Consider the following 26,731-nt stretch of genomic DNA (forward strand, 5'->3'; position numbering starts at 1 on the left):
AACCATAGATTCAACCAGAAAAGCACCAGGATGCTTGAAACTTCCTATACAGAAAATCCTCCCCAAATAACCTTTTCTATGATGCTTGCAATCACACACACAAAAAATGTTCTTAATTTTCTTCTCCCTGGGAACATTTGAAACTTGTACAAGTGACTATCTTGAAAAGTTGAAAAAAAGAGTATGAAAAACAAAAAACAAAACCTTAGTACTAAACACTCCACTATTAACTTGATCATTGATAGTATAGTTTTACTAATCATCTAGAAAATGAATAATAACCTATTTTAATGCTTTGTCACTGATTTAAGCTGTTCAGTTATTTTATTCCCCCTTGGAAGCCTTAATTATTAGAAGTGTATTAAATGTAGCTAAAAATGAAAAGTACAAGATTGAACAACTACCCAGGTGTTTGTGTTTAAATAGAGATTACCTTTCCTTTATAGTTTCCCCCTGCTTATATTTATATTTTCCACCTGAATGTACAGAGTTTTTTTGACTGATTTGCAGGGTCCTAACATGTATGTTTTATCTGTACTTAGCCACATTTTAATTAATCCTTTTCTTTATACTGACTAGCTTTTTGAAAACAGTAATAATTTAAATTCTTAAACAATTTCCCAAAATGTATTAAATGTTTATACTTGCGGATTTTTACCTTCCAGAAATCTTTTGTGATTTATTCTGAATCAAAGCATTTGTAAAGGTCTTAACACTGACACTTCAGGTTTACAGATTTAAATGAAAACTGGCAATGGGGGAAAAGGAATAGAGAATACATATGGTAAATAATTACCAATGTAAGAATTTTAAATTTTATTTGAAGTTGCTTCATTTTCATATATCTTAATGATCACAATGATGTAAAGCAAGTAGACTCATAAAATATGAAAAATTATATCCTGTTAGTTTTTCTTTTGTATTTAAATGAAGAATATATCATTAACTTTTCAAATTTTAGATACATATATATCAATATGATGTGCATTTTTATTTTTTTAGTAGATTTAAGCTTTTACATGCTCTAGATATTTTTTATCAAGCTCCTATAACTCATACTGTTTTTAAGCAAGGATGCTCATCACAGCATTGCTTACAAATGTAGAAACATTGAAAAGCATGTAAATCTCATTCAATAATGAACTACTTAAGGTAAGTTATAGTACATCCACCCAATGGAATACTATGCAGTCACTAATTGATGATACAGATTGGTATTTATTGATATGAAAAGATGATTATGTTTTAGTTTAAAATAAAAAAACAGTACATATGTTTTCTTTTTTTTTGTAAAACAGTGTGTGTATACATAGAGGAAAAGGCATGAAAGTATATGCACACACTTAAAATATTAATGCACACACAAAATATTAATAGTGGTTATCTCTGAACTCTGGGAATTTTAATTCCTTCTTTATAAGTTTCTGCATTGTTGTACATTATTTTACAAGAAGCATGTATTATGTTTATAATCAATAAAAACAGTAATTTCCATTTGAAAATACTTGATAATGAATATACAAGTCATTTGTAGATAAACAATTACATAGAAACAGGTTATTCTCATTATTTTATGGGCAAATAGCCAACAAAAGTGTTAATAAAATTATATATTTATATTGTATTATGTATGAAACCAAAGATTTCTATATAAATAAAAACCAACTGAGAATAGAGTTAAAACATTTTCTTACTGTTGGATCTGTGGTATGAGTGAATCCTATTTTTAAAAAGTAATTATTTCAATTTTACATAAATTAGGTATTTATCTCTCTAATCCCAAAATCAATTCGAACTGGCGTATATTAAAAGAAAGGCAATCCAAAGAAAATATGAAAGCAAGTGTAATATGGATGGAAGGTAGATGGATATGGAGAAGAGGGAACTAAAAGTGAAACACAGAAAGTCCATCGTATAGAAATTACAGGCTAAAAAATGTAATTGCAATATAGAACAGAACATTTTGTCGCAACTTCCAAGCAGCTAGACAAAAAGAAAACAATTAAGAGCTCTCATATGATAGATGGAGGCATGTGACAATCAAGAGAAATGACCTTTTCCTTAACTTTGAAACATCTGTGAATATTACCTTATTGATATATTCAACAATTTATAAGAGATAATGACAAGTTTAATAGAAGATGTTATTCAAAGTAGTTTTCCACATCATTACAGGATTGTTTACCTTCTATATTGACACAATAGAGGCTGAAGTTAATCCTAAAGTTATTTATAGACAAAGGCAATTCAGTGCTGTTATTCACCTTTCTTGTTGATTAAACATGATCCACGTATACCTACTAAGGAGTTTAGAAAAATGAGTGATAAGAATGCTCCTTAGGGCTTCCCTGGTGGTGCAGTGGTTGAGAGTCCGCCTGCTGATGCAGGGGACACGGGTTCATGCCCCAGTCCGGGAAGATCCCACATGCCGCGGAGCGGCTGGGCCCGTGAGCCATGACCGCTGAGCCTGCGCGTCCGGAGCCTGTGCTCCACAACGGGAAAGGCCACAACAGTGAGAGGCCTGCATACCGCAAAAAAAAAAAAAAAAAAAAAAAAAAGAATGCTCCTTAGACTGTCTTCAAATATCAAAGCTTTCAGAAAAGGTTTTTAAGATGAAACTTAGAATTTAAATAATCAATGTTTAAAGTATTAATTTTCTAAGGTATTGATTGAGGAAATACCAATATGCTTCTTTCTCTGGGCATGAAGTTAATAACGAAAACTCTCAAAACTTAGTCAAAGTCACTATCAAGTCTGTGGTATGCCCACAATATATTAAAAAGGAAAAAAATATATAAATAAATAAAAGGAAGAAAGAAAGCTCACATCTTTTAAAAGGAATATTCATTTTAAATAATAATTTAAAGTGAACCTATACACAAATATTAACTGGATCATATACGCTTTCCCCTGCTCTACTGATTTCTCAAAAAACAAGTTAGAAATTTTCACTGTGATAGACTCAGAAGTAAGGACCATCTCGAGAATACTTTCATAGGAGAAAATAAATTTAGTAGTATTAGTGAAATAAGGAAGGAAATATACTCCATTACCTCACTTGACTGGTTTAGCAAAAAAGCATGTGGAGGAATAAATTTTATTCTACATATTCCTAAGGCTATTATATCGAAAAATAGTACAAAATGACAGTTTTACAATTAGAAATTATGTTCTTCACTAAAATGAACAAGGTTTTCTAGTTTCACTTTTTTTCAAAAGAAAGTATTCACTTAAAAAATGCTGTGAATTCACATAAAATAACCTCTTATCACAAAGTAGCCCAAACTAAGTAGGCACCAGCTTAAGGCTGAAACAAATTGAGCATTCTTATTCTCACCACCTGCGCCTGGCCTGGCCCAGCGTGACATGCAGAGGCTTGGAGCCCACTATGCGACCATTCATCTCATCTACTGCTTTGGTAGCCTCTTCAAAAGAGGAGAAGCAGACAACACCAAACCCTTTGCCTTGCCCCACTTCCACCATCACTTTGGCCCGGCTAATTGATCCAAAGGAAGAAAATTCCTCCTTCAGTTTTTCATCATCGATGGTCTCGTCTAGGTTCTTAATATAGATAGGCACCCCTGGAGGCCGACTTTTTTCTTTTAATCTCAGCCGCTCAAATCTTCGCCTTAACTCGGCCAGGCGTTCAATTTTCTTCTGTGCTCGCCCTACATAGAGGACTTTCCCATCGATGGACTTTCCATGCAGGTCTAACACAGCCTTTTGGGCAGCCTCGTGTGTCTCGTATCTCACAAATCCAAAGCCTTTCGATTTCCCACTGGCATCTCTTATTACCTTAACACTCTCAGTTGGCCCGTATTCACTGAAAAGTTCCTTCAGTTTGTCGTCATCCATGTCATCTCCAAAGTTTTTAACGAAAACATTGGTGAAAGTCGCTCTATCCCTAGTTCTAACTTCAGCTGCCCGCTCTTCCGGAAATTTGAATCGGCCAACGTACACCTGGCGGTTGTTGAGCCGCACTCCATTCATGTGCCAGATGGCCCTATTGGCAGCGGCCAGGCTGTCAAAGTGCACATAGGCATAACCCTTAGAGCCGTTGTCATCGCATACTACCTTGCAGGAGAGAATGCTCCCAAAAGCAGAAAACAGATAAAAAAGGGCCCTATTGTCTATGGATTTGTCCAGGTTTTTGATGAATATATTTCCAACTCCAGACTTTCTTAAGCGGTCATCTGGCTGAGACCACATTAGGCGGAAAGGTTTGCCGTTAATCAAATCAAAATTCATGGTGTTCAAGGCCCACTCAGCATCCGCAGGAAAGCGGAAGTTAACATAACCATAGCCCAGGGGGCTGCGGGTCACCGGGTCACGGCAGATTCGGGTGAAGCGAAGAGGGCCAGCAGGCCTGAACTTTTTATATAACATGTCCTCGGTGACATCTGGGTCCAAGTCACCCACATACAGGGCAGCCTTGAGGTACTTCTTTTTCTTGCCAGCAGGATTAGGCTCCCCACTCCCCATCTCTCTGAGCACAGGGAGGAGGCTTTCTTGGGAGAGAAAAAGAGGTTGCTTTCTCTAAGCTATGGGCCAAGCAGCTGTTCACAAACAGAAAAAAAGCCAAGGCGAAGGAAGCTAAAAGCAGACTCAGAATCACTGTTGAGGCTGAGAAAATGAAGTTCAGAAACAGCTGGTCAGCAGGCTCAGAACAAATGCATCAGACAAAAAAGCACCCCAATAACGAATCCGTTCTCCCTAAGGTGGCTTAGAATTTCCACCCATTCAGATCTAAAATCAGTTTCAAAAGCCAGTAGTAGGAAAGAAATGTCCCTTTCCCCGTTAAATTGTAAGAAATCATCAAGCAGCTGGCTGGCTCCCCACACCTAGCCTTGCCGACAGAGGCCTCACGACCCGTTTTCTGCATAAATATAGGCCTCAAGCTCGTGTGGGCTTAAAATGATATCAACAAGGGCAGGAGCCGAACATGTATTCCTCCGCCGGCTGCCTGGCCGGTCTCAGGCGGGCTCGCGCTCACTAAGGCCGCGCTACACACACTCAGCGTCAGCGAAAGGGCAGACTGGACACTTGGTGCGCTGCGGCCGGACAGGCAGGCTGCAGGCGGCGGATCGGACAGAGAGACAGACAGACAGACACACGCGCGGGGGACCGGAGACCGCCCAGATACCCAAGATGCCCACTGGGTACGGACCGAGTGACGCGCAGAGATTTCGGCAGCCTGAGACTCGCGGCGGGTCCGGAGGGACTGACTGGCAGACGCGCACTGGGTCAGCTCAGACGCGAGGAGGTTCCGGACAGATGCGGGGCGGAGTCAGGAAAGAAGGGCAGATGCGCGGCGGGCGGGCAGAGCTCAGACCGATGGACAGGGATTGCGCCCTGCAGGACACACCGACCCAGGGACTAAAAGCTTCTAGCTGTGGTAGGGCGAGCGGGCGGGGCGCAAGGAAACCCGGAACCGTGCTAAGTAACTTCCCGCTTGCTGTGTGCCAAGATGTTAAAAAAAAAAAAAAAAAGAAAGAAAGAAAGAAAAAAGAGAAAAGAACGAAAGAAAGAAAAAGATTTAAATGGTTTCTAGATTTTTCATTTCTTATTTTTGAAATTTTATTTATTATTTTAAAATATTACCTTTAGGCTACTGACCCCAAAATCAAAGGAGGTGAAGACCTAGGCGGGACTCTCATAATTTTTTTGTTTTTTTAAATGAATTCCCTAAATCGTTTCGAAATAGCATATAGGTTGCATACTTTCCTGAGTGCATTGGAAACTCAGTTGACAGCTGTACTGGACTCCCAGTCCAGTGCTAAATGATCACAGGGTCAAATAAAACACAGGCCCATGTTGTAGTTGGCCTTTATTTTTACTCCATTGAACTTCAACATAATGGTAGCATTATCCCCAGGTAATAGGCAGCGTTCTTTTCGCTGCTCCAGTAATACTAAGGTTTTAATGATTGGAGAGCCATAAAATGACTTTTAATGATACTTAGTGCCAGGAAACGTTGAAGATGTGCTGCCTCCATAATCACAAATTGCAAAATCTTAGTTAAAGAGTAAAAGCTGCAGAATCAATGCAAAATATATGTTTGAAGATGAAATAAACACGTTAAGATATAGGCACTTTACACAATTAATTGCTAATTTCAACTTGAATTGTCAACTTTAAACCATTCCAGGGAACAATGCTATAAGATTAGACACAGCTCAGAGGTTTCCCAAGATCTCTCTTTAGAGTTCGTGGTAAACTGTTCTGAAGAGGAATGTTACCCCGTCTTCGGAAAATCATCAGTGTCTGTAACACATAACTCAACCAGCCCCTTCCACAAGCTCTCCCCTCAAAAAGAAAATCCGAACAAAACATATGTCAGTACTGTTAGGCTGGAAAAGATCCTGGCAAAAAAGGAATGCAAGAGAAGGACATCACCCCAAAGGGTGTTGTCTTAAATTCTTAGAATAACAGGCTAAATTCATGTGTTGCTTTATTTTCTACAGTTTCTATTAGACGGTAGAGTTGACTAAAGATGACAATTTGCCCTCATTATTTACTCAATTATTTTGTAATTTTCTCCTCAAGGGTTCTTGCTTAGCTAAGACATGGAGACTATGTGAGAAAAAGCAAATACAAATTAAAAAATGTTATAGAGATAGACTAATAAAAACCGGTCTTAAAATATCATCACGTTGACCAATATGTAGAAACACTTGTGAACATGTGCTTACTTTATTGTACTTTGAACATATACTTTATAAACATCTTTCCTCATAAACTTAATTGACAATGGGCCAGAACTTTTGTTTTTATTTTTCTGATATAAAAGTATTACTTTACTGAAAATGCTATATTAAAATAACAACATAAATCCAAGAGAATAATTACCACAGTATTATCACTAAATCAAATTAATATTTTATTTATGTAACCACCTAAATGCTGTCCATATTCCAATTCATTTGTATATATTTTCTCTAATATTATAGATGGAATTGGGTTGTTAAAAATAATTATTTTCGGGAATTCCCTGATGGCGTAGTGGTTAAGAACTCACCTGCCAATGCAGGGAACATGGGTTCGAGCCCTGGTCCGGGAAGATCCACATGACATGGAGCAACTAGGCCCGTGTGCCATAACTACTGAGCCTGCATGCCACACCTACTGAAGCCCACGTGCCTAGAGCCTGTGCTCTGGGACAAGAGAAGCCACCACAATGAGAAGCCCACGCACTGCAACGAAGAGTAGCCCCCACTTGCCGTAACTAGAGAAAGCCTGCATGCTGCAGCAAAGACCCAACTCAGCTAAAAGTGAATAAATTGGAAATACTTTTAATAATAAAAATTATTATTTTCAGAATAACCTCCACTCTACACTTGCCAGCCATTTTGGGGTCATTGCAGTATAAACATTCTAAACTATAGTGAACATTTTATCAGATCAAAAATCAGAAATTTAGAACTGCTGTGAAATAAATAAATTTTAGTAGAGTTCCCTCTGCTAAGCAGAAGTTTATGGGAAAAAGGGAAACATTTTCATCTATAATTTGTTTAATCATTTTAATATTTACATTGAGAATTTTCTCTGGGATAAAAATCAGATGTGGAACATTTCTCTGTCATTTTTATTATATATTCAAGGTAAGTTTATAGTCTATGTAAATCTGATGCATATATTAAATCCATTAAAAATCCCCACCCAGATTACTAAGGCAGTTGGTTGAAGCATATCTGAGTCTTTCTAAATCTGAGAAACATTTTGCATGAGGAAAGAATCCTGGACAACTGGTATTCTAAGTGCAACCTACCACACATTGTTATTTACAGTTGGTAGAAATTTGTCAGCATGAGAGGAAGAAGAGGACAGTTGGAAATTTATGTTTTTCAGCCTTGTCTTAACAGGCACTTGATCCTGTTTCCAATTAAAAGTCTGAGTTGTGCAAGGTGCTCAGACTTCACAATGAAAGTAAATTTGCTACTCTCTTGAATGAAGTCTGGGATAGTTGAACAAAGTAAAACCTTTATTACCTAGAACTTGGCTCATGTTTTTCAGACAAAGAGAGGAAAATTGGCAAAAAAACAATTTGGCATTAAACATGTAGTAGTAAGTTTTGGAGCCAGTAGCAACTCTCTGTCTCTATTTCCAAAATTTTATCCTGCTCCCTGAGTATTTATGCTCTGGATGATAATCCTGAAGGCATTTTGATAAGATTTATTATCAAAGAAAGATTAAATTGTGTTTATTAGAATGTACTTACTGAAATGAGAAAGTAACCAAAAGTGGAAAAAATTTCAAAGGAATATACAATGGAACGGGATTTATGCTAAATTGTCAATAAACCAGAATATCTCATTTTTCAACATTTAACCAAAATTTCAGTATTTCAAATTATAAAAGTATAGTTTAGATATTTATTCAAAGGCTGTAGCTATAATTCATACATTTATAACCCTAGGTGGTTTGATGGAAATTAAGAAAGATTCTTTTACAAAATTTTAACATTTTTTTCCTTTCTCTCATTAATTGAATCCCTGTTGAATTAAAAAGTCATGCATTCAACTGTGGATAAATCTGAGTATTAACATATAAAAATAATATAACAACTTCATATATATTTAGGTTTAGTTAGGTGTATCCTTAGGGTTCTCTTTTAATTAGATCCTATTAGTTTAAAATGAACCCATGGAATATTACAATGTAAATTTATGCAATTGCTATGCATTTAAAATTCAGTCTATTTAGAGTTTTACATATGATGTAGAGGCAAAGTATTTTATCTTATTATGCATTAAAATAGGGTAGGAGTATCACCCAATTGACAGATAGTCTCAGACAAATCTCTCCTTACTAGGGTTTGTTTACTGAACATATGCCTCATACAGGGAAAACACACACACACACACACACACACACACACACACACATACACACACACACACCACATTCTTTGATTAAAAATCCTGAGTTATAGTCATTTCACTTGACCTAGAACAATAAATAAAATAATAATTGTTTAAAAATGTAAACTTTATTTTCATTTTTAATGGTGGGAAAATATACATCAAATTTACCATCTTAATGATTTTTAAGTGAACAATTCCGTGGTTTTAAGTACACTCATATTGTCATCACATTGTCATGCAAGCGACATCACTATGTCCAGAACTCTTCATCTTACCAAACTGAAACTCTGTACCCATTAATCTATGCTTTTAGATGACACAAAATATGTTAAGCCATTTATTTACTGTTGGACAATAAAGCTGCTTTTAGTTATTTTATTGTCACAACACACAATGCTATAATAAACGTCCTTATTCACATACTTTTATATATTATTACTCATTTCTATTAAGTAGATTCTCAGAAGTGGGTATCGTACACTTAGATGGTATGTGAATTATTAAATGTTAATATATGCTGTCAGAATTATGTCAAAAATGATGACACAATTATGTTATGTTATGTTGTTATTTTATGTTATGTTAATTATGTTATGTTATGTTATGTTATTTTACCAACAACATAAAACTTTAGAGGAAATGGCTAACTCCTAGCAAAATAGGAATTACCAAATTTGATCCAAAGGAAAAGTGGAAGAATTGCCATATAACAGATTAGAGAAAGATTACACATATGCTATTTAAAAACAAAAAACAAGCACAGGTGATTTTATAGTTGAGTAGTAGTATATAATCTTTAAGAAAATACATGTAGTGCTAATGCTATTCATACTATTCTCAACCATAAAAAGCTCCTTAAATCACTTTTATAAAATTGTCTCCAAGAGAAACTTCTCATAAGCCTAGCTAATGTTTTCAAACCAGAATAAAGTTATAGATTGATGGTTAGTCCATTTGCTGATAGAGCTTGGATATATATTGTCTCAGTTGTGTGTATGTTTGGGTGTAGGCAGATTGCAGGAGCATGGTTAAGTGTTACATAATACGGATTTAGAAGGGAATATGTGATGGGAAGAAAATTAAAGACTTCCATTTTAAAATGTCAAAACAAAATAAAACATATTCCAGATACTGATCATGATATCTTGCACTTTTTTCCTTTCCTTCTGGAAAAACTGTTCAGAAAAAGTAAAACGTGGAGAACAGTTCTTCACAGATAAGGAAAACTGAACATTTAAATAAACAGATGATTGAGGAAAATACTCTGCTTATCTTTCCTAACCTAAAAGTTCAAATGCAAAATAATACATTACTGTTTAATCTTTATCAATGGGAGGATCATAAAAGAAAGATTAGTCTTTCTTTTAAAAGACTTCCCATCCCCAAATCCCTGTGTTTTGGCTATAGGCACACTAAGTACTCATATAATCCCTGTGAAAGCTATCGGGACTCCTTCTGTATACTGCTTGTTCATCCATATTCATCTTCATAATAGGTAACAGGAACTGTATGCCCATTTTGTTTTGAAATCAGTCATTATCTTCATGTTTTGATACATACAGCAGAATTATATTAAGTGGACATTAGATTTACAAGGTAAAATACCTATATTTTCCATTTCGTCTTTAATCTCCTTTGCCACGATTTCAAATACACTTTATTTTTTGCATCATGGCTTAATTAATTAATTTTTATTGGACTATAGTTGCTTTACAATGTTGTGTTAGTTTCTGCTGTACAGCAAAGTGAGTCAGTTATACATATACATATATTCACTCTTTTTTAGATTTCCTTCCTATTTAGGTTACCACAGAGCATTGAGTAGAGTTCCCTGTGCTATACAGTAGGTTCTCATTAGTTATCTACTTTACATATAGTAGTGTATAAATGTCAATTCCAATCTCCCAATTCATCCCCCCCACCTTGGTAACCATAAGTTTCTTCTATACATCTGTGACTCTATTTCTGCTTTGCAAATAAGTTCATCTGTATCATTTTTCTAGATTCCACATATAAGAAATTTTATACGATATTTATTTTTCTCTTTCTGACTTACTTCACTCTGTATGACAATCTCTAGGTCCATCCACATCTCTGCAAATGGCACTATTTCTTTCCTTTTGTGGCTGAATAATATTCCATTGCATATATGTACCACATCTTCTTTATCCATTCCTCTGTCAATGGACATTTAGGTTGCTTCCATGTCCTGGCTATTGTAAATAGTGCTGCAATGAATATCAGGGTGCATGCATCCTTTTGAATTATGGTTTTCTCTGGATATATGTCTAGGAGTGGGATTGCTGGGTCATACGGTAGCTCTATTTTTAGTTTTTTAAGGAACATCCTTACTGTTCTCCATAGTGGTTGTACCAATTTACATTCCAACCAACAGTATAGGAGGGTTCCCTTTTCTTCACACCCTCTCCAGCATTTATTGTTCGTAGATTTTTTGATGATGGACACTCTGACTGGTGTGAGGTGATACCTCATGGTAGTTTTGATTTACATTTCTCTGATAATTAGTGATGTTCATCATCTTTTCATGTGTTTGTTGGCCATTTGTGTGTCTTCTTTGGAGAAATGTCTATCAAGTACACTTTTAAAGATAAGGTTCTTTCATTATAGAGTTTTCTTTCCATATATTTCTCTTTTTGGGTGAGGTGGAATAACAAATATTAATACTTTATTAAAAAGTTATGACTATTTCCATAATTATTTTATTAAAGTTATACATTTAATTCTTTATTGTGTCCTTTAAATTTAATTCCTGTGCAATATCAGAGAGTCTAAATGACAAGCTAGTATCTAACAGCGTAAAAACTTGCAGAAACTCCAAGGTTTAAAGTAAACTAATTCATCTGATCTGGAGAGAAAATACACATTTTAATTACTTTGATTTTCCTCAATAAAGAGTCATCAGTAATGCTTACTTTTTGATTTACAGTGTAATCAAAATAATTATTCATTGGCTTGGAGCAACACCTAAGCTCTAGCACATTTCCATTAGAAATACAGTCCTGTTTTAAATATTTACATTTAGATAGAGGTGATAAACCTACCACAAAATTTCAAAGGATATAAGGGGTCCTGGAGTTATTACTGTTAACTAGAGAATCCTGCTTGTGACTCTAATTATTCTTATTTATTTAAAAAATATATTTAAGTCAATGCTAGACTTTGGCTGCTGAAACATTCTTGAAACTTATTTACTACTAAGACTAAAAATCATTCATTAATAATGAGAGGACATTTCTCTTGGTTAATTTATTTACCTATTTGTGGCTCCAATAATATTGAAATGACCTTTAGAATGTTTGGATACATTATTCATCAACTTAAGTGAGCTCTGCGCTTCAATTCTATGCATTTTATGTTTGCTTCAATTCTCCCCCTTCCCCACCCACCAAGACATTTGTTTTTCTTCACATAACTGTTTCAAGAAGTTATCCAATTTTCAAGACATTTGGTGTATGATGGTATCTAGATACATTTTAAGGTCTGTTTGTGGTTTAGCCATTTGCTTAAGTAAAATGTAGTTTTTGAGGGTCCCCTAGGTGCCAGACACTTTGTCACTGGGGATAGAATGTTGAACGAGATACACACAGTCCCTACTATACATTATAGTTTTTACATTCTGGAGGGGGGAATATCATAGACAAATAAAAAATAAACAAAACAAATAAATTAATTCCAATTTGTGACAAAATCTATGTGGGAAATTCTAAACTGGGTGTTGTGATAGCAGTTAATAGTGAAATGCAGACTAGCACAGCCTATCTTAAAATAAAAAGGAACTTCATAATCATTTTCAAATGAGCATTTATTTTACAAACTTATAAGATTTAAATGAAATTTATGTTGATAGGTTTAATGAGAAATTATTGCACTGAATGAGGTCTATAGGTCTCAGACAATAAGTCATTTCAACTTCCCAGAATAACAGCTGACTGAGAAAGGATGTGGTCATATTGAAACCAGTGTATGTTTAGAATTGATTATGCTTTTAGTATCGTTTACTAGCCATGGAAAATACAGGTCAAGCATTAAATAGGCTACCTCTGTTAGACTTTTCCACAAACCCTTAGAAGGGTTGCAGAGAAGGTAAAAGAAAATAAAAATTATATGAATAATTGCCACAAGGAAATAGGAATTAAAATGTTTAAAATTACTTTATGATGTCTACTTATTCATTTTCATAGATGCTCTTTTTGAACATTTTTTCTGTATATTTTGTATGACCCCTTCCCTCTCTCCCTCCTCCTTTCCCTCTCCCTCTTCCTCATTTTGTTAGTCATGCTGAAGTGATGATTCCTGATTTAGGACATAAAAAGAAAGGTACTCAGTATGTGTCTTTGTATTACTGAATCATTACATCTACTCTAATTGTAAGTACTGTACAATTACTACATGTGGAAACATAATTGGAGATGTAAAAAATAAAAAGCAAAACAAAAAAACAAAACAAAAGAAGAAGCCTCTGGAATATTCACTTTTGAACTTAATTGTTTCTATTCAGGCAACCTCAGAAAGGTCTAAAAAGAAAATAGCATCTAGCATTTATTACTTATTCTTTTTCCATTTCTTTACACTTATTATTCCCTTCTCATCTCTGCCTTTAAAAACACTTCTTCAAGGCCTAGCTTAATTAAATTTTTTTCAAGATTGCCTACTTCATTTTTGGCCCATTTAAATATTTTCTTCTCCCCTTTTAACTATTTTCCAATCTCTTTTATCTTTTGACCATGCTCTCTCTTATATATGGGTCCTTGGACTTCTTTTCTGGATGAAGTATATGATCTTGGGGAATGACTTTTAAATTTTATACTGAAAAAAATTACTTTTCTCTTCTTGTTCATTTGAATTAAATTGAAATTACCGAGACTGATTTGAATTGAAAAGATTTATACAGGGCCAACACATATTTAGGGTGTGTGCCCTCTTACAGCCAAGAGAAACAAGACTAATCAATCATGCCACTGAGCCTGGACCTGGTTTCATCATATTTGTAAGCAAAGTGCTACAGGCAGCTACTACTAGTCATCAGATTTGGCATGCAAAATAAGCCTTTATGGGATCCCAGATACTTTGAATGTGTTATTAATTATTTCTTCCTTTAGTGTAGGATAAAAATAATAGCTATATTTTAAAAGAAGTTATAATTTTCCAAATCTTGCTACAGTACAGTTACGAAGCAGGAAGAGTAACCATTCTCTTCTGACCCACAAGAAAGTTTTGGCCCTGATACAATATCAAGGATCAAGGATCATTATAAAGCCTGAATGTATACTCATCTTGAAGAAACATTATTTTGAACTCTGAGTATTTTAACCTCGTCTAAGTATACTTTTGGATTCACCCTTTTGTTTGCTAGAAGCTGTTGTCATACAACTGTGAACTTGAAAATTTATACTACACATATTGCTTTTCATATTATGTGATACCTTTACACCAGGAGACTTTAGATCTAGAAAAGAGACATTATTTGCAAAACAGACTGAAATTCTGATCTTAATAAAGGTGTAAGGTTAATTTTTGAGGACTGAGAGAGGAAGGAAGACAAACCAGCAATATAACACAACTTCTTCTGCTCTAAGGGACATGTATCCTTTTGGTTGGAAACATAAAGATAATGAATGGCAACACTTTTTGCTTTCTGTAAAGAAAACATAAACCCACTTTTTCTGTAATGACAGGATGTGGGTAAACTAATATTAATGGAAACACATGTCTGAAAAATTGAAAACTAAATAATTTTACTTTTATTTTTATCAACTCATACTATTTACTCCAACATTAAATTGTATTCCAAAGTAGGTTTCTAATAAACAAATATTTTGTGGGCTTTTAAGGAAATTATGAAGTGGGGAAAGTTGGTTTTAATGGCTAACTATAAATTATATTATCCCACCCTCACAAATGATATCAGACATTTTCCCAAGACCTATCTTCATTGTTCCCCTGACACTCAGGGACTTGACAAAAACATAAATCTTTCCACCTTATGGAAATGTGATTGTTGCCTTGGCAATCAATCTATCATGGCACGAGACAGCAGCTAGCTACCTTAATTTTTAGAATAGTTTTAGACTCACAGAAGAATTGTGTGGAAAATGCAGAGTACTCACATACACTCTAGCTCACTCCAAACAGCCTCCCACATCAATATACTGCACCAGTGCAGTACATTTGTAACAATTTATAAACCAATATTGACACATCATTATCACCCAAAGTCCATAACTTACATTAGGGTTCACCCTTGGTGGTGTACAGTCTATGGGTTTGGAAAATATGTAATATTACTAATCTGCCATTACAATTTCATCCAAAATAGTTTTATTGTCCTAAAAATCCTCTGTGCTTTGCCTATATATCCTGTCTTCTTCCCTATACCCTGACAATCGAATCATAGAGGATGTAGCCTTTTCAGACAGTCTTCTTTTACTTAGTAATATATATTTAAGGTTCTTCCGTGTCTTTCCATGCCTTGAAAGCTCATTTCTTTTATAGTGCTGACAGTAATATTCCATTGTCTAGCTGTACTCTATTCTGTTCCATTGATCTATTTATCCAAATACCTACTGAAGGACATCTTGGTTGTTCCAAGTTTTACAAATTATGAATAAAGCTGCTATATCTTTGTGTAGGTTTTTGTGTGGACGTAAATTTTCACTTCATTTGGATATATGTCAAGGAGCACAGTTGCTGGATTCTATGCTAACAATATGTTTCATTTTGTAAGAAACTGCCAAATTGTCTTCCAAAATTGCTTTACCATTTTGCATTCCCATCAGAAATGAATGATAATTCCTGTTGCTCCACATCCTTGTCAGCATTTGTATTTGTCCATGTTTTTAATTTTCATCATTCTAATAGGCGTATAATGGTATCTCATTATTATTTTAATTTGCAATTCTCAAATGACATATGCTGATTACCTTTTTATGCATATTTTCCATCTGTATGTCATTTTTGCTGAGACTCCTATTCAGATTTTTCACCCATTTTTTTCTAAAAAATTTTTTTATTGTGGAAAGTACACTTAATATGTGATCTACTATCTCAACAAACTTTTAAGCTTATAGTATATTATTATTGACTGCAATGTTATACAGCAGATCTCTAGAGCATATTCTTGCTTGACTGAAATTTTATGCCTGTTGATAATAACTCCCCATTTCCCTCTCTCCCTGGTCTCTGGAAGCCATTATTCTACCCTTTAATTCTATGAATTGAACTATTTTAGCTACCTCGTAAAAGTGGAATAATGCAATATTTATCTTTCTACAATTGGCTTATTTCACTTAGCATAATGTCCTCAAGATTCATTCATGTCATCACTCATCACATATTGCAAATTTCCTTCTTTTCCTTAAAGGCTGAGTAGTATGCCATTGTATGCATATACTACATTTTCTTTATTCATCTGTTGATGGACTAGGTTTTTATACAGATTGTTTGTTGTGAATAGTGATGCAGTGAACATGGGAGTGTATATATATTTGAAAATCATATATCTAATAAAGGGTTAATCTCCAAAATATGTAAAGAACTCCTACAACAGAATAGTAAAAACAAAACTAGTGACCAGATTAAAAAATGTGCAAAGGACTTGAATAGATATTTCTCAAAAAAAAAAACACATACCAATGGCTAACAGGTATATGAAAAAATGCTCAACATTGCTAATCTTTAGGGAAATGCAAATCAAAACCATAATGAGATATAGCCTCACACTTGTCAGGAGGGCTATTATCAAAAAACAAAGCACAAGTGTTGGAACTAATGTGGAAAAATTGGAACACTTGCACGCTGTTGGTGGGAATGCAAAATGTAAAACTGTTTGGAGGTTCTTCAAAAGATTAAAAAAGAACTACCATATGATCCACCAATTCCACTGCTGAGTATTTAGAAGTGAAATACCCAGATAAAATAATTGAAAAATAATTGAAAAATTTTTTTCCATTTTTAACTGGATTATTTTTTTTAATTTGTTGAGTTTTTAGAATTCTTTGTACATTTGAGATAATAATAATCCTTTATCAGACATATCTTTTACAAATATTTTCTCCCAGTCTGTGGCTTGTCTTCTCATTCTTTTTATAGTGCCTTTTGTAGAGAAGAGTTTTTAGAAACATTTTAATGAATTCCAACTTAAGCATTATTTTCTTAAAAGAATCAGATCTTTGTCATTTCCAATCTCAAGGCAATCTAGATTTTCTCCTATGTTTTCTATAGGAGTTTTATAGTTTTGCATTTTCCATTCATGTCTATGATCCATTATGAATTAATTTTTGTGAAGGGTGTAAGTTCTGTGTCTAGCACCATTTGTTGAAAAGATTATCCTTGCCTGTGCTCTTTTGTCAAAGGTCAGTTGACTATATCTGGATCTATGACTGAGCTCTCTATTCTGTTCCGTTGATCTATTTGTCTAATCTTTTGCTAGTATGACACTGTCTTGATTACTATAGTTTTAATGTAAGTTTTGAAGTTGGGGGAGTGTCAGTTTTCTGACTTTGTTCATCTCCTTCAATATTATGCTGGCATACTGGGTCTTTTGCCTCTCCATACAAACTTTAGAATCTGCCTATATGCACAAAATAACTTGCTGGAATTTTAGGATTGTGCTGAATCTATATATTAATTTGGGAAGAACTGACATCTTACAATATATTTTCCTATTCATGAACATGGAATATCTCTCCATTTATTTAGTTCTTTGATTACTTTCATCAGAGTTTTGTAGGTTTCCTCATCTGGATATTGCACAGAGTTTGTCAGATTTACACCTAAGTATTTCATTCACTTGGTGATAATGTAAATATTACTGTGTTTTTTAATCTTGAATTCTAATTGTCTATTTCTTGTATATAAGAAAGCAATTGACTTTTGTGCACTAATCTTGTATCCTGAAACCTTGCTTAATCACTAATTAGATCCAGGAGTTTTTTTTTTTCTTCTTCTTTTTTGACAATTCTTTCAGATTTTCTACACTGACAGTCATGTCATCTATGAACATAGTTTAATTTCTTCCTTCCCAATTTATGTACGTTATATTTTCTTTTCCTATTGCATTAACTAGGGTTTTCGGTATGATAATGAATAGTAGAGCAGTGTTATGGGACATTCTTGCCTTCTTCCCAGCATTAGTGGGGAAGAACTGTTTCTCATCAGTAAGTATGATGTTATCTGTTGGTTTTTGTAAATGTTCTTTACCAGGCTGAGGAAGTTCTCTTTTATTCTTAGTTTGTTGAGTGATTTTATCGTGAATAGTTTTAGATTTTATCAAGTGCCTTTTCTGTATCTATTGATATAATCATGTGATTTTTCTTCTTTAGTCAGTTAATGTGATGGGTTACATTAATTGATTTTCAAATGTTGAACCAGGGTTACATACTTGGAATTGTATAATTCTCTTCATACAATGTAGGATTTAATTTGTTAATGTTTTGTTGTGGGTTTTGTTTTTATGATCATGAGTGACATTGGTTTGTAGTTTTCCCTTGTTGCATTGACTTTACCTAGTTTTGGTATTAGGATAATGCTGGCCTTATAGTATGAATATGACATGATTCCTCTGTTTTTATTTTCTGAAATTAATTGCAGAAATTGGGATAATTTCTTCTTTAAACATTTAGTAGAATTCACCAGTGAACCCATCTGGGACTGGTGCTCTCTGTTTTGGAAGGTTATTAATTATTGAGTCAACATTTTAAATAGATATAGGCCTATTCAAATTATCTATTTCTTCTTGAAATAGTTTTGACAGATTGTGTCTGTCAAGGAGTTGGTCCATTTCATCTAAGTTATCAAATTTGTGAGCATGGAGTTGTTCATAATATTTTTATTATCCTTTTAATATTCATGGTACCTATAGTAATGTACCTTCTTTCATTTCTGATGTTAGTAAATTGTGTCTTCTCTGTTTTTTTGTCTATTGATTTCCTGTTTTCAATCATTGATTTCTACTCTAATCTCTATTATTTGTTTTATTCTGCTTACCTTAGATTTAATTTTCTCTTTTTTTCTAGTTTCTTAATGTAGAAGATTAGATTATTGATTTTATAACTTTCTTCTTTTCTAATATATGTATTCAATGCTGTAAATTTCCTTCTAAACATTGCTTCCACTGCATTTCAAATTTTTATGTTATATTTTCATTTTAATTTCTCCTGAGTCTTCTTTGACTAGCTTGTCATTTAGGTGTTGTTTAATCTCTAAGTATTTTGTGGTTTTCTAGATATCTTTTTGTTTTTTATTTCTAGTTGAATCCCATTGTAGTGTGTGCATACATTGTATGATTTCTACTCTTTCTGATTTGATAAGGTATGTTTTGTGGCCTAAAATATGATCTATCTTGGTAAGTGTTCAATGTGAGTTGAGGAGAATGTGTATTCTACTGTTGCTGTGTGAGGTATTCTATAAATGTCAATTAGATTCAATTGATTGATCATATGGTTGAGTTCAACTATGTCTTTACTGATGTTCTTCATGCTGGTACTGCCCATTACTGACAAAGGGATATTTAACTTCCAATATAATAATGAATTTGCCTATTTCTCCTTGCAGTTCCATCACTTTTTTTCTTAAGTATTTTGATACTTGGTTTTTAGGTACATACACATTAAAGATTGATATGTCTTCTTGGATAATTGACCCCTTTATCACTGTCAATTGCTCTTTTATTCCTGATAATTTCCCTTGCCCTGAAGTTGAATTTGTCTGAAATTAATATAGCTACTATTACTTCCTTGTGGTTAGTGTTAACATGTTATATCTTTCTCTATCTTTTTACTTTTAATCTATATGTGCCTTTATATTCAAAGTGGGTTTCTTGTAGACAATTTACAGTTGGGCCTTGGGTTTCAATACACTCTGTCTCTGTCTTTTAATTGATGTATTTAGATCATTGATATTTAAAGTGATTATTGATATAGTTAATTCTTATCTATCACATTTGTTACTGTTTTCTACTCATTGCTTTTGTTGTTTCTACTTTTGTCTTCCACTTTTTTCTGCCTTCTCTCTCTCTTTTTAAAAATTTATTTGGCTGCACTGGGTCTTAGTTTTGGCACATGGGATCTTTGTTGTCACGTCTGCAGGATCTTCATTGCGGTATGTGGGATCTTTAGTTGTGGCATGCAGGATCTTTTAGTTGCAGCATGCAGATGCTTAGTTGCGGCATACGGGGTCTAGTTCCCTGACCAGGGACTGAGCCTGGCACCCTGCGTTAGGAGCATGGAGTCTTAACCACTGGACCACCAGGGAATTCCTGTGCCTTCTCTTGCTTTATTTAAGCATTTTATATGATTTTATTTTCTTTGCTTTCTAGCATATAAATTATACTTCTTATTTTAAAACTTTATTTAGTGATTGCCCTGTGGATGGCAATATGCATTTACAACAAAGCCAGGTTCACTTTCAAATAACACCATACTGCATCACAAGTAGAGCATATACCTAGGTATAGATTTATTAGTATTTGTCCTGCTAAGTGTTCTCTGAGCTTCCTGGGTCTGTGATTTTGTGTCTGACATTAATTCTGAAAAAATTTGTCATTACTGCTTCAGATATGTTTTTGTTTTCTTCTTCTTCTCTTTCTGGTATTATCATTACACATGTGTTACAGCTTTTGTAGTTTCCCCACACTTCTTGGAAATTCTATTCTATTTTGTTGTTGTTTTGCATTTCAGTTTGTGAAGTTTGTATTGACATATCTTCTAGTTCATTGATTCTTTGTCTATTAATAAGCCCATCAAAACATTTCTGTTACAGTGTTTTTGATTTCTAGCACTTCTTTTTGTTGTTTTTTAGAATTTCCATCTCTCTGCTTACATTATGCATTTGTTCTTACATGTTGTCTGCTTCTCACATTAGAGTCCTTAGCATATTGATCACAGATAGTCCTTTTAATTTTCTTTTCAGATACTTCCAAAATCCATGTCATATCTGAGTCTGATTCTGATGCTTGCTCTGTCTCTTCGAACTGTGGTATTTTTTTTTTAACCTTTCAGTATACCTTGTAATTTTTTTTTTTTTTTTTTGCAGAAAGGCAGGCATGATGTACTGGGTAAATGTAACTGTGGTACGTAAGTCTTTATTGATGTATTCTTAGGTGTTGGGGGAAGGGAAGTATTTTATTGTCCTATTATTAGGTTTCAGCCTTTTAGTTAGCCTGTTCCCCTGGGGGTGTGGCCTTTGTAAGTGCTTTTCATCTCTCTCCATCCCTTAAGTTATAGAAAGCTAGAGAAGGCTGGAGTTGGGTATATCCCTTCCCTCAAGTTGGTTAGCTTCTGGTTAAACTCTGTTAATTAGTCTCTGATAAAATAGTTTCTCTTGAGGCTAGGCCTTGCTAAAAAATACTGAATGCTCTGAGTGCATTTCCAAATGGCTACTTCTCCCTACCCCTGCTGGAAACACCAAGACATTTTTGTCTAATCTTCACTGAAAACCTAGTATACCTCTTAGAATAAAACTTTAAAAAAATGTGGAAACATCTCTAAGACTGCCTCCCCAACCTGGAGTTTTTAACTCTCAAATTTGTCCACACTGAACTTCCAGCAATTTCTCAATTACATTTTAGATTTTCCTATCTTGGACTGGATAACATGGAGGTTTCAGCTCATGGGCTTCTTCTATTATAAGCTGTTATTCTCTGTTTCTGCCTGTCTTCCTCTCCAATTTTGGGGGCAATAGTTTTGTCCTGCAATCTTTGTTCTCAGATAGAAAAATGAAAAGTTACGTTTTTTTAGTTTATTCAGCTTTTTTCTTCTTGTGTGGATGGGAGTGATGACTTCCAAGTTCACTATGTGCTGGACAGGAAGTTGCAAGTTCTCTTTATAAACTTTTCAAGTGGGAGAATTCTGTTGGAAATTTTTGTGTATCTGCTCGCATATTAGTAATTCTGATAACAGGAATTTCTGATATCTATGAGTGTAAGCTTATAAGATGTTTGTTCTTGGGAGAAATCATTAATCCTTGTAACTTCAGTCAGAATAAAAGATTAATTAAGAGAAAAAATAACAATAAAAAACAAACAGTTAAAAACAAATATCAGACTCGTAAATTTTAGTTATTTACCTGACTGCTTGCCTTTTCTCATATTGACAGCTACCAGAGACCACCCACCCTCTCCCAAAATTCCCATATGTCAAAACCTAAACTCCAATGTGATGATATTTGGAGGTGGGCCCTGTGGGAAGTGATTAGGCCATGAAGTCAGAACCCTCATGAATTGGATTAGTGCCTTTATACAAGAGACCCCAGGGTACTCCCTTGACCCTTCTGCCATGTGAAAACACAGCAAAAAGATGGCCATCTATGAATGAAAAAGCAACATCTCACCAAACACTGAATCTTTTGTGGTTTAATCTTGGTCTTCCAGTCTCTAGAACTGTAAGAAATAAATATTTGTTTTTGAAGTCACCTAGTCTATGAACTTCTATTATAGCATCCTGAATGGATTAAGGCAATATCCATAGCATTTTGTTGTTGTTGTTGTTGTTGTAGGAAAACTGGTCTATCAGTTAAGATGATTTCAGCTACAAATAATAAAATACCAGACTAAAATGGGATTAAACTTTAGAATTTTATTACTCTCATGTAGGAATACCAGAGATAGGTGGTTCAAGAATACTGAGATGTCATCTTCACATGCCTATAATGGAAACTACAGGAATCTCATTCTCATAGCCTATATTTGAAGCAGGATGGGACAAGGCAGGACACTCTTCTAGTTTATCACTCTTAATCATGAAAGAAAAGCTTTCTCAGAAACCAAATCCCTGCCCAGCAGATTTCCTTTAGATCCCATTGACCCTAATTAATTTCCATGTTCAAACCCTAGTGAAGAACCAAATACAAACATTAGGATAATATGAACATACCAGGATGTTTATATCTGTTTCTGAATGACAAAATAAGAATAGTGTATATAATGTTGTTTTTAAAATAAGATGGCCTATTCAGAGGATAATAGTTCATTTCTACTGGTAATTTAGTGTTTCAATATTGAATTTCATCTTTTGATATGCATATTATTAACCCATTCTCACAACTTTAAATTTTGCTTGTATAATTTGTTTAATTTTTAGTTGTCACCAATTATTTCTATGATATGTGGAGAACTGTCTTAACCTTGTGATTTTCATTGAATTAATGTCTCAGTTTAAACTGTCATCTCTTGTGAAATGTATAACTACAGAAGAATAGTATGTGAGAAACAGAATAAATTACAAATATAACAATCTGTTTTTATTCAATCTAGCTATAATATATTTTGTTGCAATAAAAGTATAACTCTGAATTTCATGGAATTATTTAATTCCTTTTAGATATCATTCAGGATAATAAAGTACTTGAAATCATATGTTGAAACTAAAGAACATAGTTCCTTTTTAATTCACTAAATGGATTCAAGTTATATTATTGCAAATTAAAACAATGAGATACAAATATATATATATTTTAGAATAGCTAAAATCCAAAATTTGACAATATCAAATGCTGATGATGATGTGGAGCAAGAAGAAAGCTCATTCATTGCTAGGGGGAATGCTGTTCAGTTTTCTCAGCACAACTTATTGAAGAAATTGTCTTTTCTGTTTTGTATATTCTTGCCTGCTTTCTCATAGATTAATTGACCATAAGTGTGTGTGTTTATTTCTGGGCTCTCTATTTTGTTCCATTGATCGATGTGTCTGTTTTTGTGCCAGTACCATACTGTTTTGATCTCTGTAGCATTTGTAGTGTAGTTTGAAGTCAGGGAGTGTGATTCCTCCAGCTCTGTTCTCTTTTTTCAAGAGCATTTTTGCTATTCAGGGTGTTTTGTGTTTCCATACAAATTTTAAGATTATTTATGTTAGTTTTCTGAAAAATGCCAAGGGGGTTTTGAGAAGGATTTCATTGAATCTGTAGATTGCCTTGGGTAGTAGGGTCATATTAACAATATTAATTCCTCCAATTCATGAATATGGTATATCTTTCCATCTGTTTCTGTCATCTTTAATTTTTCATCAGTGTTTTAAAGTTTTTGGAGCACAGGTCTTTTGCCTCCTAAGGTAGGTTTATTCCTAGGTATTTTATTCTTTTTGATACAATGGAAAATTGGATTGTTTCCTTAATTTCTCTTTTTGCTATTTTGTTGTTAGTGTATAGAAATGCAACAGGTTTCTGTATCTTAATTTTGTATTCTGCAACTTTACTGAATTCATTGATGAGCTCCAGTAGTTTTCTGGTAGTGTCTTTAGCATTTTCTATGTATAATGTCATCTGCAAACAGTGACTGTTTTACTTTTTCCTTTCTAATTTGATTCTTTTCATTTGTTTTTCTTGTCTTATTGGTGTGCCTATGAATTCCAATAGTATGTTGAATAAAAGTGGTGAGAGTGGGCATCCTTGTCTTATTCCTGATCTTAGAGGAAATGCTTTCAGATTTTCACCATTGCATATGATGTTAGCTGTGGGTTTTTCATACACAGACTTTATTATGTTGAGGTATATTCTCTTTATGCCCACTTTTTGGAGAATTTTTATCATAAATGAATGTGGAATTTTGTCAAAAGCTTTTTCTGCATCTATTTAGATGATCATGTGGTTTTTATTCTTCAATTTGTTGATGTGGTGTATCCCATTGATTGATTTGCAGATATTGAAAGATCCTTGCATCCATGGCATAAATTCCACTTGATCATGGTGTGTAATCCTTTTAATGTACTCTTGTATTTGATTTTTGAATATTTACTTGAGGATTTTTGCACCTATGTTCATCAGTGATATTGGCTTGTAATGATATGACCAATAAGCAGTTAATATCCAACATATATAAACAGTTCATACAATTCAACATCAAAAAAATGAAAATGCAAGAAACCCAATTAAAAAATGGGCAGAGGGGACTTCCCTGGTGGTCCAGTGATTAGGATTCCATGCTTCCAATGCAGGTGCCATGGGTTTGATCCCTGGTCAGGGAACTAAGATCCCATGTACCACACAGTGTGGCCAAAAACAAAAATAATTTTAAAAATGGGCAAAAGACCTGAATAAATATTTTCCCAAACAGGACATGCAGATGGAGAACAGGTACATGAAAATATGCTCAACATCACTAATCATCCGGGAAATGAAAATCAAAAACACAATGAGATATCACCTTATAACTGTCAGAATGGCTATCATCAAAAAGAACACAAATAACAAAAGTTGCCAAGGATGTGGAGAAAAAGGGACCCTCCTATGTTGTTGGTGGGAATGTAAATTGGTGCAGCCACTGTGAAAAACAGTATGGAGTTTTCTCAAAACACTAAAAGTAGAACTACCATATGACTCAGCAATTCCACTCTTGGATATATATTCAAAAACAGCAAAAACACTAATTTGAAAAGAAACATACACCCCAATATTCATAGCAACATTTTTTACAATTGCGAAGATATGGAAGCAACCTAAGTGTCCATCAACAGACAAATGCATAAAGAAGATATGGTGTATATATATACAATGGAATACTACTCAGCCATGAAAAAATAATGAAATTTTCCCATTTGCAACAACATGGATAGAGTTGGAGGGTATTATGTTAAGCGAAAGAAGTCAGAGAAAGACAAATACTGTATGATATCACTTATATGTGGAATCTAAAAAATACAAAACAGTAGTGAATATAACAAAAAAGAAACAGACTCACAGATATAGAGGACAAAGTAGTGGTTACCAGTTGTGGGGAGGGGCAATATAGGGAAGGGCAAATGGGAGGTGTAAACTAATGGATGTAAGATACACTCAAGGATGTATTCTATAAAAAATTAAATAATAAAATTAAAAATTGTAAAATGTAAAGCTGTAACAATTTTAAAAGAATACATAGAGGCTCCCCTGGTGGCGCAGTGGTTGAGAGTCCACCTGCCGATGCAGGGGACACAGGTTCGCACCCCAGTCCAAGAAGATCCCACACGCCACGGAGTGGCTAGGCCCGTAAGCCATGGCTGCTGAGCCTGCGCGTCTGGAGCCTGTGCTCCACAACAGGAGAGGCCACAACAGTTAGAGGCCCACATACCACAAAAAAAAAAAAAAAAAAGAATACATAGGAGGAAATATTCTGGCACATGACTTATTGAAAAGTTTTTATTTGGCACCAAAACACCATACATAAAAGAAAAAACATCCACAGAGTGTACCTCATCATTTAAAATGTTTGCCCTAAAAAATACCCTGCTAGCTGATGAAAACAAGTTACAAAGTATGAGAAAGTATTTTCAATATACATATGAGACAAGGAACTGTATCATTTTTTTTAACATATTTATTGGGGTATAATTGCTTTACAATGGTGTGTAACTTTCTGCTTTATAACAAAGTGAATCAGTTATACATATACATATGTTCCCATATCTCTTCCCTCTTGCATCTGCCTCCCTCCCACCCTCCCTATCCCACACGTCCAGGCGGTCACAAAGCACTGAGCTGATCTCCCTGTGCTATGTGGCTACTCCCCACTAGCTATCTACCTTATGTTTGGTACTGTATATATGTCCATGCCTCTCTCTTGCTTTGTCACAGCTCACCCTTCCCCCTCCCCATACCCTCAAGTCCATTCGCTAATAGGTCTGTGTCTTTATTCCTGTCTTACCCCTAGCTTCTTCATGACATTATTTTTTCTTAAATTCCATATATATGTGTTAGCCTATGGTATTTCTCTTTCTCTTTCTGACTTACTTCACTCTGTATGACAGACTCTAGGTCTTCCAAAACTATGTTGAATAAGAGTGGTGAGAGTGGGCAAACTTGTATTGTTCCTGATCTTAGTGGAAATGCTTTCAGTTTTTCACCATTGAGGATGATGTTGGTTGTGGGTTTGTCATATATGG

General features: G+C 34.4%; 1 protein-coding gene across 3 annotated transcripts; it reads right to left on the reverse strand.

The window, feature by feature from the left end:
• Positions 1-1,198: 1,198 nt before the first annotated feature.
• PABPC5 (poly(A) binding protein cytoplasmic 5) lies at positions 1,199-5,396 on the reverse strand. 3 transcript variants are annotated; one of them, XM_067722400.1, is made up of 2 exons: positions 5,168-5,396; positions 1,199-4,504 (listed from the first exon to the last, which is right to left on the reverse strand). In XM_067722400.1, exon 2 carries the CDS (start codon positions 4,480-4,482, stop codon positions 3,334-3,336), a length of 1,149 nt encoding a protein of 382 aa, XP_067578501.1. In that variant the 5' UTR covers positions 4,483-4,504; positions 5,168-5,396; the 3' UTR covers positions 1,199-3,333. The 3 variants fall into 3 exon arrangements, with proteins under 3 accessions (XP_067578501.1, XP_067578500.1, XP_067578499.1); XM_067722399.1 differs by having other exon boundaries at positions 1,199-4,508; XM_067722398.1 differs by having other exon boundaries at positions 1,199-4,623.
• Positions 5,397-26,731: the final 21,335 nt, after the last annotated feature.

Source organism: Pseudorca crassidens, chromosome X, assembly GCF_039906515.1.
Source record: "Pseudorca crassidens isolate mPseCra1 chromosome X, mPseCra1.hap1, whole genome shotgun sequence".
NCBI classification, from domain to species: domain Eukaryota; kingdom Metazoa; phylum Chordata; class Mammalia; order Artiodactyla; family Delphinidae; genus Pseudorca; species Pseudorca crassidens.